Raw genomic sequence first — 10,685 nt, 5'->3', positions numbered from 1 at the left:
GTCTCCCTGAGCAGCCTTGGATAGATTCCATCAGGCCCTGGGGATTTGTCAGTCTTTATATTCTCTAACAAACCTAACACTTCCTCCTTTGTAATGGAGATTTTCTCCAACGGCTCAACACTCCCCTCCGAGACACTCCCAGTCAACACATCCCTCTCCTTAGTGAATACCGACGTACTTGTAACAGAGAAGGAGGTGCTGGAAGTCTTAAAGCGCATCAAGGTAGATAAATTCGCAGGACCTGATGAAGTGTATCCCAGGACACTGTGGGAGGCTAGGGAGGAAATTACGAGTCCCCTAGCAGAGATATTGAATCATTGATAGTCACAGGTGAGGTGCCTGAAGGTTGGAGGGTGGCAAATGTTGTGCCTTTTTTTAAGAAGGGCTGCAGGGAAAAGCCTGGGAATTACAGGCCAGTGAGCCCCAATTCTGTAGTGGATAAGTTGTTAGAAGGTATTTTGAGAGACAGGATCTACAGGCATTTAGAGACACAAGGACTGATTAGAGACAGTCAGCATGGCTTTGTGAGTAGAAAATCATGTCTCACAAATTTGATTGAGTTTTTTGAAGGGGTAACCAAGAAGGTAGATGAAGGCAGTGCAGTTGATGTTGTCTGCATGGACTTTAGCAAGGCCTTTGACAAGGTACCACATGGTAGGTTGTTGCATAAAGTTAAATCTCACAGGATCCAGGGTGAGGTATCCAAATGGATACAAAATTGGCTTGATGACAGAAGACAGAGGGTGGTTGTAGAGGGTTGTTTTTCAAACTGGAGGCCTGTGACCAGTGGTGTGCCTCAGGGATTGGTGCTGAGTCCACTGTTATTTGTCACTTATATTAATGATTTGGATGAGAATTTAGTAGGCATGTTTAGTAAGTTTGCACTGTCCACTATGCCACCAAGATTGGTGGCATAGTGGACAGTGAAGAAGGTTTTCTAGGATTGCAACGGGATCTTGATCAATTGGGCCAGTGGGCTGACGAATGGCAGATGGAGTTTAATTTAGATAAATGCGAGGTGATGCATTTTGGTCAATCGAACCAGGGAAGAACTTACTCAGTTAATGGTAGGGCGTTGGGGAGAGTTACAGAACAAAGACAATAGCTCCTTGAAAGTGGAGTCACAGGTGGACAGAGTGGTGAAGAAGGCATTCGGCATGCTTGATTTCATTGGTCAAAACATTGAATACAGGAGTTGAGACTTCTTGTTGAAGTTGTACAAGACAGTGGTAAGGTCACACTTGGAATACTGTGTACAGTTCTGGTCACCCTATTATAGAAAGGATATTATTAAACTAGAAAGATTGCAGAAAAGATTTATTAGGACGCCTCCGGGACTTGATAGTTTGAGTTATAAGGAGAGGCTGGATAGACTAGGACTTTTTTCTTTGGAGCTTAGGAGGCTTAGGAGTGATCTTATACATATCTATAAAATAACGAGGGGCATAGATCAGCTAGATAGCCAATATCTTTTCCCAAAGGTAGGGAAGTCTAAAACTAGAGGGCATAGGTTTAAGGTGAGAGGGGAGAGATACAAAAGAGTCCAGAGGGGCAATTTTTTCACACAGAGGGTGGTGAGTGTCTGGACCAGAGGAAGTAGTAGAGGCGGGTACAATTTTGTATTTTAAAAAGCGTTTTGACAGTTACATGGGTAAAATGGGTATAGAGGGATATGGGCCAAACGTGAGCAACTGGGATTAGCTTAGGGGTTAAAAAAAGGGGCGGCATGAACAAATTGGGCCGAAAAGCCTGTTTCCATGCTGTAAACCTCTATGACTCTATCTTTGGACTGTGGGAGGAAATCGGAGCACCTGGAGGAAAGCCACACAGACACGGGGAGAACGTGCAGACTCCACACAGACAGTCACCCAAGTCCGGAATCGAACCCGGATCCCTGGCGCTGTGAGGCAGCAGTGCTAACCACTGGAGGCAAGATGGAGAGCGAGATTGGAGAAGTAGAAAAATAGAGGTAAGAATGAAAGGTGATAAAAATGGATGAATTCGATGAAAAGAAGAAATGAAATAAAATGAATGGAAATGGGGTGAAGGTGGCGGGGAGAGTTCGTGCTCTGAAGTTTTTGAACTCAATGTTCAGTCCAGAAGCTGTAGAGTGCCCAATCGAGAGATGAGGTGCTGCTCCTCCAGTTTGCGTTGGGGTTCGCTGGAACATTGCAAAAGGCCAAGGACGGACATGTGGACAGGAGAGCAGGGTGGTGTGTTAAAGTGGCAAGCGGCAGGAAGGTCTGGGTCCTGCTTGCGGTTCCCGGTTATTATTTTACTATTACTATTAACATTTTAATAAATGTCACTCTGGATTTAAGTTCCACAGTAAGAAGTCTCACAACACCAGGTTAAAGTCCAACAGGTTTATTTGGTAGCAAATACCATAAGCTTTCGGAGCGCTGCCCCTTCGTCAGATGGAGTGAAAATCTGTTCTCCAACAGTGCACAGAGACACAACATCAAGTTACAGAATACTAATTAGAATGCAAATCTCTACAGCCAGTTCCACTCCAGGGTTTGAACTCAAAAATCATGAGTGCCACTGCAGTACAGTACTGGGGCAGTGTTGCACTGCCGGAGATGCCATCTTTCAGATGAGAGGCCCCATCTTTCGGATGAGGGGCACCTTCGGCCTGCTCAGGAGAATGTAAACGATTCCATTTCACTATTTTGAAGAAGATTAGGGGACTTATTGCCGTTGTCCCAGACAATATCTATCCCTCAATCAACATCACAATAGGACAGATATTTTGGTAATTTGCACGTTGCTCTTTGTGAGAGTTTGCTATTCACAAATTGGCAACTATGTTTCTACATTTCAGCAGTGACTAATCGTTATAAAGTACACCACTGGCTGTTAAGTTCTTTGAGACATCAGGCAATTGTGAAAAATACTATATAGACACAAGTCTTTATTTTCGCTTGGGATATCCTGAGGGTGTGGAAGATATAAACAGAAAGACTTGCATTTATAGTAACCTTACCAAGGATAATGCACGAGCTGAAATTAGCTGATACGTAATTGAATATGCTATACAGTATACTACCGTCAACATCCTGGGAATTACCATTCATCAGGAATTTAACTGGACTAACTGCTGTGGCTACAAAAGCAGATCAAAAGCTGGGAATCCTGCACTGTGCAACTCACCTCAAATCCCTAAAGTCTCGCCACTGCAAGGCACAAGTCTGGAATTCTCTCAAATTGTTGGGATGAGTGCAGATTAAAACAGCACTCAAGAAGCTCAGCACCATCCAGGGGAAAGCACAATGGCAAATCAGCTGGTCTCGCATCACTGGCGCACCATGGCTGTAGTACGTGTACCATCTACAAAATGCACCACAGTAGTTCATCAAGGCTTATTCAGCAGAACTTCTTAAATATGTGACCTCTAAAACCAAGAAGGATAATGGTGGTGAGAATGTGGGAACACCACCACCCACAAGTTCCCCAGCAAGTTGAATACCCTCCTGATTTACTCGGATGCTACCGGGTCTTAATGGTTTGAGATATAAGGAGAGGCTGGATAGACTGGGACTTTTTCCCCTGGAGCATAGGAGGCTTAGGGGTAATCTTATAGAGGTCTATAAAATAATGAGGGGCATAGATAAAGTAGATAGTCAACATTTTTTCCCAAAGATAGGGGAGTCTGAAACTAGAGAGCACAGGTTTAAGGTGAGAGGGGAGAGATACAAAAGGGTCCAGAGGGGCAATTGTTTCACACACAGGATGGTGAGTGTCTGGAACAAGCTGCCAGAGGTAGTTGTAGAGGCGGGTACAATTTTGTCTTTTAAAAAGCATTTAGACAGTCACATGGGTAAGATGGGTATAGAGAGGGAAATGGGCCAAATGTAGGCAATTGCAACTAGCTTAGTGGTAAAAACTGGGCAGCATGGACAAGTTGGGCCAAAGGGCCTGTTTCCATGCTGTAAACCTCTATGACTTGGACATAGATCATGGGCCTGATTTTACGAGCAAGTTGTGCCTGAAAAACAGGCGCAACGGCCATTTAAATGCATTTCCATGCATTTAAATTGACTTAATGGGCTGCACGCCCAACCTCACCGGCACTTCCCCCTCTACCACCGTATTCGCCCATCCAGAATTGGTGCAAAACAGACTTGCTCCACAAACGTCCGATTCGGGCACTCCAGTTAGTGAGGAGGTAAGTGACGAGCGTCCGACGACTCTCTGCTTGAGATTGGTGGGGAGTGGTGGGGGCGGTGGGTGGGGAAGGGGGTCTGCTTGAGATCAGTGGGGTGAGGGGGGAAGTTGGGTCCGACAGCTCTCTGACTGAGATCGGTGGGGGGGGGGGGGGGGGGAGGGGCATCCAGTGCCACTTTGCCTGAGATCAGTTGGGGGGAAGAGGGGTCTGCTGCCACTCTGCCCACGATCGGTTTGGGTGGCAGAAGGGTGGCGAGATAAGGGGGTCAGTAATGTTGTGGGGATGGGGCAATGCCTGTGGGGGCCAGGGGGAGGCATTATCTGGCCCGGGAGCGATGTGGCAGGGAAGTCGCATTCTATCACTTTTTTTTCTGCGTGTGCCGATCGGAGCTGCAGGATTTTGGACGCGTTAAGCCCCGCCCACAGGCTTCCGCAGCGCGATTCGGAATCACTGATACTTTTTCAGGCAGAGTGTGTATGGGGGCGCCTGAGAACGGGTCTAAAAGTCGGATCTGAAACACTCCCAGTTTCAAGTCCACCCAGCACTTAGAATCAAAATGGTAAAATAGGGCCCTTAGTGTTAACTCTGTTTCTCTCTCTGTAGATGCTGCCAGATCCACGGAATATTTCCAGCACTTTCTGTTCTTATTCCAGATTTCCAGTATCCCCAGTATCTTGCTTTTATTCCTTTACTGTTGCGAGATCAAAGTCTTAGAACTTTCTTTTTAACAGCACTGGAGGAGTACATTTACCACAAGATCTGCAACCTTCTCAAGCACAGCGTGGGACCTGAAATAGATACTGGCCTTGCATGCACAGGATGAATATGTTCACTAAAAGAAGCAAACACATAATATTATGAGGAAAAATTCTCACCTATTTATATTTATCCCTCAGTCAACATCACTGAAGTAGATTGTCTGATCATTATCATATTGCTGTTTATGAGGTCTTGCTCTGCATGGGTTGACCCCTGCATTTCTCATATTGCAGCCGTCACTGTGGGGACATGGAAGGTTCTAAATAAATGTTTCCAAAACAACTAAAATTTCCAATAAAAACAGAAGGTTACAGCATAGATGTAGATAGGATGTTTCTCCTGGCTGATGGATCTGGACAGTAAGAGTTTTAACAACACCAGGTTAAAGTCCAACAGGTTCATTTGGTAGCAAAAGCCACACAAGCTTTCGGAGCCTTAATCCCCTTCTTCAGGTGAGTGGGAATTCTGTTCACAAACAGGACATACAAAGACACAAACTCAATTTACATGAATAATGGTTGGAATGCAAATACTTACAGCTAATCAAGTCTTTAAGATACAAACAATGTGAGTGGAGAGAGCATCAAGACAGGCTCAAGAGATGTGTATTGTCTCCAGAATTCCCACTCACCTGAAGAAGGGGCTTAAGCCTCCGAAAGCTTGTGTGGCTTTTGCTACCAAATAAACTTGTTGGACTTTAACCTGGTATTGTTAAACTTCTTACTGTGTTTACCCCAGTCCAACGCCGGCATCTCCACATGATGGATCTGGAACCAGGGGACACAGTCTCAGAGAGCAGGCATTTGAGATTGAGGTGAGGAGGAATTTCTTCACTCAGAGGCTGGTGAGTCTTTGGAATTCTCTACCCCAGAGGGATATGGAACTCAATCATTAAGCATGTTCAAGACAGAAATTGATAGATTTTTGGATACTAATGATATCAATGGATTTGGGGATCGTGAGGGAATGTGGCATTAGGGTAGATGATTAGCCATAATTTAGTTGAACAGCAGAGTAGGCTTGATGGGCAGAAAGGCTCACTCCAATCCCTCTGTGTTCCTATGTCCCATGTCTTATGTGTATAGACATTTTCACGCCCACTGGCTGGCTCGAACAGTTTTACACAACACAATTTCAAGTTATTTCCTAATTGAATGTGGACTTACCTTTAGTGGTTAGCACTGCTGCCTCACAGCAGGGACTCGGGTTCGATTCCCGGCTTGGGTCACTGTCTGTGCGGAGTCTGCATGTTCTCCCCGTGTCTGCATGGGTTTCCTCCGGGTGCTCCGGTTTCCTCCCACAGTTTGAAAGATGTGCTGGTAAGGTGCATGGCCAATGGCTAAATTCTCCCTCAGTGTAGCCAAACAGGTGTCGGTCGGAGTGTGGTGACTCGGGGATTTTCACAGTAACTTCATTGCAGTGTTAATGTAAGCCTACTTGTGACACCAACAAATAAATTTAAATAAACTTAAAACTTTCCTGCCATTGCTATTGCTGAGAATTATGACTGTGTCCATGTTTTTGATTTGATTTGATTTATTATTGCCACATGTATTAGTATACAGGGAAAAGTATTCTTTCTTGCATGCTATACAGACAAAACGTACCATTCATAGAGAAGGAAGGGAGAGGGTGCAGAATGTAGTGTTACAGTCATAGCTAGGGTGTAGAGAAAGATCAACTTAATATTTGATTTGATTTGATTGAATTGTCACATGTATTAACATACAGTGAAAAGTATTGTTTCTTGCACGCTATACAGACAAAACATACCGTTCATAGAGAAGGAAACAGGAGAGTGCAGATTGTAGTGTGACAGTCACAGCTAGGGTGTAGAGAAAGATCAACTTAATGCAAGGTAAGTCCATTCAAAAGTCTGACAGCAGCAGGGAAGAAGCTGTTCTTGAGTCGGTTGGTACATGACCTCAGACTTTCTGATTGATTTATTGATTTATTTGTTTTTTTGTGTCACTAGCAGACTTACATTAACACTGCAATGAAGTTACTGTGAAAATCCCCTAATTTAAGGCACTGTGTGTGTGTGTTAAGTGTAGTAAGAAGCTTAACAACACCAGGTTAAAGTCCAACAGGTTTATTTGGTAGCAAAAGCCACACAAGCTTTCGGAGCTCCAAGCCCCTTCTTCAGGTGAGAGGGGCTTGGAGCTCCGAAAGCTTGTGTGGCTTTTGCTACCAAATAAACCTGCTGGACTTTAACCTGGTGTTGTTAAACTTCTTACTGTGTTTACCCCAGTCCAACGCCGGCATCTCCACATCGTGTTAAGTGTGACAGGGAGCTGTTTGCCCCAAACACTCTGCTCCTGGGTGACCCTGATCTCTGCTGTGGAGATTCCGGAAAGAGCCGAAGGTGGAGGAGGTGGCGGGGGGAGAGCGCCGAGGCTCTCCGGAAGTTTCCGAGCAACCGGCGTCGAAGTTTTCCGGAAGTTGCCGAAGGCCGCCGGGCGTCCGTCTTCTCGGACTGAGAGCGGCTTGGTTCGCCATGTTGGTTTGTGTGTAAAATATCGCTTGCATCCGTCCTAAAGCTTGACTCTTTCACTCAAAGGACGAGCCCCGCTGCTAGTTCACACTCTGGGCCATCTACCAATGCTATTATTTTTGTGATTTGCAGGTAAACTCACGTGGGAAACGTCCTTCTGAGGGAGGACACCCTGAGGTACATCTCTCTGTCTCTCTATACAACAAAAAATCCGCCTGCTTTTTCCTTTTTTTGTCTTCCTCAGCCTGAAATGAGCTTACCACAGAAAGCCAAACCACAGCCTGTAATAAGAGGACTACAACAGCCTGCTTCGTATCCTTCACTTTTTGGGAAACATTCAATTGATCGATATATGTATATATAAAAAAATCCAAAAAAAATAGTAACTTTGAGGGGATATTCTTAAACCTTATTTTAAAAAATTATTGTTGGCTCAATTTTTTTCAGGGTTTGGGTGGGTAACGTTGTCACTTGTAGGTTACTCGGGGTTAGAAGTAAAATCTTTTTAAGATCTGTTGGGTTTCTGGGCACTTGTTGCAAGTGTGGATGGGTTCAAGGCTTTTTTTTATTAAAAGCCTCTTTAAAAAAAAGAAGAAATTAGATTTATTGTTCAATGTTTCTGAAAGAAATTGCTTTGTGTTGGGGTTGGACTTAGAGGATGGTGACTGAAATGTGGAGAGAGGGAGAAAGAAAGGGGGGGAAATAAGCTCTTAACGACGAACAGGGAGTAATCTTGTTTCGATTTTTCTTTATTTTTGAAACTGCCCCCTCCCTTCCCCCCCCCCCCCCTTCCCCCCCCCCCCCCTTCCCCCCCCCCCCCCCTGCCTCCCCAACCCCCAATTTTAAAAAGGGTAGTAACACATGTAGAAACATCTACCTTCATTTCAGGGTTTGAGACACAAGTCAGAGGCTCTTACTTTTTTATTTAAGAAGGAGACAAAACCCAATAGGAAAGGGAATCTGGTGTGATTGAAGACTTTCTGTTTCAGAGAGGGTTTGCTCTCTTTATTTTTCTGTTCTTACGTTTTTGTGTGTGACTTTTTTTTCCCCTTTTAAAAAAAAATGAAATATTTTTCTTGTCAAGATTTTTAAAATCTCTCTTAGAAGATTGTTTGAAAAAGAGCTTGGTGGGAGTAGGTTAGGGACTGTGTGCATGTGTGTGTGTGACACGTCTTCAGAAAATGCCGGTTACAGACACCAACTCCACTGCAGTAGTCAGTCTGCAGCTCTCCATTAAAATCTGCAGGCCTGTTAGCCCCCAGGTCTAATTTAAACCTAGTGCTTTACACAGATTGATTTTTTTTTACCTTTTGTTTTATTTCAAAAGAAAATTCTTGACAAATGGAGAACCATGGACACAATTACTTGTTTTGTGCAGCGACATACAGCGAGTTTACAGTATGGAGCATATTTGATATTCCGACTCAAATTGTACCTCTGGCCTCTCCCTGAATTCGGGATCTGGAGCCTGACCGTTTTCATCGCTTATTTTTTTAACCTTGTGTAAACGTGTGCGTTTTTTAACACTTCCGGGCTTGAAACAAAAGCCCGGTTACAAAATGGAGAGATTGTTGTACCACTGGGGTGAAGTCCAGTCAGATAGCTAGTGGGTAGTGAGGGCCTCTTCGAGTTGTTCATGTTTAATTTGTAATGTGGTGCAATCTCGTTTCATGGTGCTTCTTTTCACATTGTATTGATTATAGAAGACCATATGCTGATAGAAGAAAGTACTTGTTTTTATTGACAATGAAGTTCTGGGGGGAGGGGGGCGGGCGAAGAGAGAAAGGAATGTTGCTTTGTAAAATGCAATGTGACTTGAAACAAAATGGTGTGTATTAGCCCAGTTGCATTTTAAATTGTAAGATTTGATTTGTGAAGGGGCTTGATGTTCAGCCAAGGACATGGCTATTAGGAAATGATTCAGTGATTTGCTGTGATATTGAATAAATCATTGTGCTAATGGGGATAATGAATGGATATGTTAGTGTGGTTTGGGTTTAAACGCCAATTTTTTGTCAGGATGCACAGGGATGTTTGTTTATAATGTTATATTGGTTTGAATGAACTTTTCAATGTTAAATTGCCCGTAGCATGTTGTGGTAAATAATGTTGTATTAATTTTAAAATGTGAAATAAGAGTAAAGTAGAACAATTGTTCTCGTTTCATTTTAGAATGAGTTACATGTGTGGTTTTTAGATGCTTTACTGTAATATAGTTTACAGGTCTTAACTGAACAAGCTTAAGGAAACTATTTTATTAAGTGGCTATTTATGAAAAGCTTTATTTTATTACATCAAGTTCAAGGCTGTAGTTTTAGGCCTTGGTTTGGGATGTGGTTTCTCGGCCAGATAACTGATCTCCCAATCCCACAGCTGATGTTGGGCATGCTCAGAAACCCAGCAGTCGTTTCCTGCTAAATAGTGATTCGGGAACGCAATAAAGCATTTCAACCTTGCTAGATAGTGTGCTACCTCTAACAGTCATAAAGCATGCAGACGCATATCTGATGCAGACTTCCGAGTAAATAATGTACTTGGTGCTGACTGATGTGCCACACAGGTACCATTTTTTTATCTGGTATATTTAAATCTTGAGAAACGTTAAATGAAAAATTGATAAAGTAATATTTAGCTTTATTCGGTATGTTTGGTTATGCTTGCACATGGTATTAAGGCTGTCGCACGATTTCTGTATTAAAGTAATCAGGATTACTGTTTTAGCGCAAGCAATTTTCTCATACATTCAGTTAGTAATCGGCGTTAGGAAAAAATATTCTCCCGTGTGTGATTTGAATGCATTCAGAGTTTTAATTCGTGTGCATATGTGTAATTTTTTTTGTACATGCAGTTCTGTTCACTTGCCCACACCCTAATGTGAATGCAGCCTGCAGTCACTGGCTTGAATTGAGTTTTCTGCTGGTCCCCCGGAGTAAAATATTAACGCCAAACATTTTTAAATTTCCATATTCTTATTTTAAAATGTCTGGTACCAGTTTTACTAACCACTGAGTGATATTTTTATTTTGTTCCATAACTGAAATTAAATACGTGTTTGGGTGATGGAAGCTCTCTTTAAGCAGTTTCATTTTTTGAAGGTTAAGACCAGCGTTGCAGCAAAGAAACCAAAGCTGTGTCAGTGAAAGTGTTCCATACTGATGCATTGTTTAATCCTTTGATCACAAAACACAGCTGTGCAATGACAATTTGGCAAAATATAGAAATAGTCCAGGGTGGGGAAGTTAGTAGAAGACGGGAGGGCAATTA

At 43.2% G+C, this 10,685-nt stretch overlaps 1 protein-coding gene across 10 annotated transcripts in view; it reads left to right on the top strand.

Moving 5' to 3' along the window:
• The first annotated feature begins 7,377 nt into the window (after nucleotides 1–7,377).
• LOC144510004 (eukaryotic translation initiation factor 4 gamma 3-like) overlaps nucleotides 7,378–10,685 on the top strand; it is a 357,463-nt gene continuing 354,155 nt past the window's right edge. For 6 of the 10 annotated variants that reach the window (XM_078239148.1, XM_078239147.1, XM_078239140.1 and 3 more), the window contains exons 1-2: nucleotides 7,387–7,553; nucleotides 7,666–7,733. In XM_078239148.1, the coding sequence (XP_078095274.1) occupies nucleotides 7,672–7,733 (62 nt within the window). In that variant the 5' untranslated portion in view covers nucleotides 7,387–7,553; nucleotides 7,666–7,671. Of the gene's footprint in view, nucleotides 7,734–9,934; nucleotides 9,982–10,685 lie in introns of those variants that run through there. The other 4 variants (XM_078239138.1, XM_078239121.1, XM_078239141.1 and 1 more) reach the window with 3 other exon arrangements.

Source organism: Mustelus asterias, chromosome 22, assembly GCF_964213995.1.
Source record: "Mustelus asterias chromosome 22, sMusAst1.hap1.1, whole genome shotgun sequence".
NCBI classification, from domain to species: Eukaryota; Metazoa; Chordata; class Chondrichthyes; order Carcharhiniformes; family Triakidae; genus Mustelus; species Mustelus asterias.
Note: the sequence above shows the minus strand (reverse complement) of the source record. Positions and strands in the feature narration are given on the sequence as shown.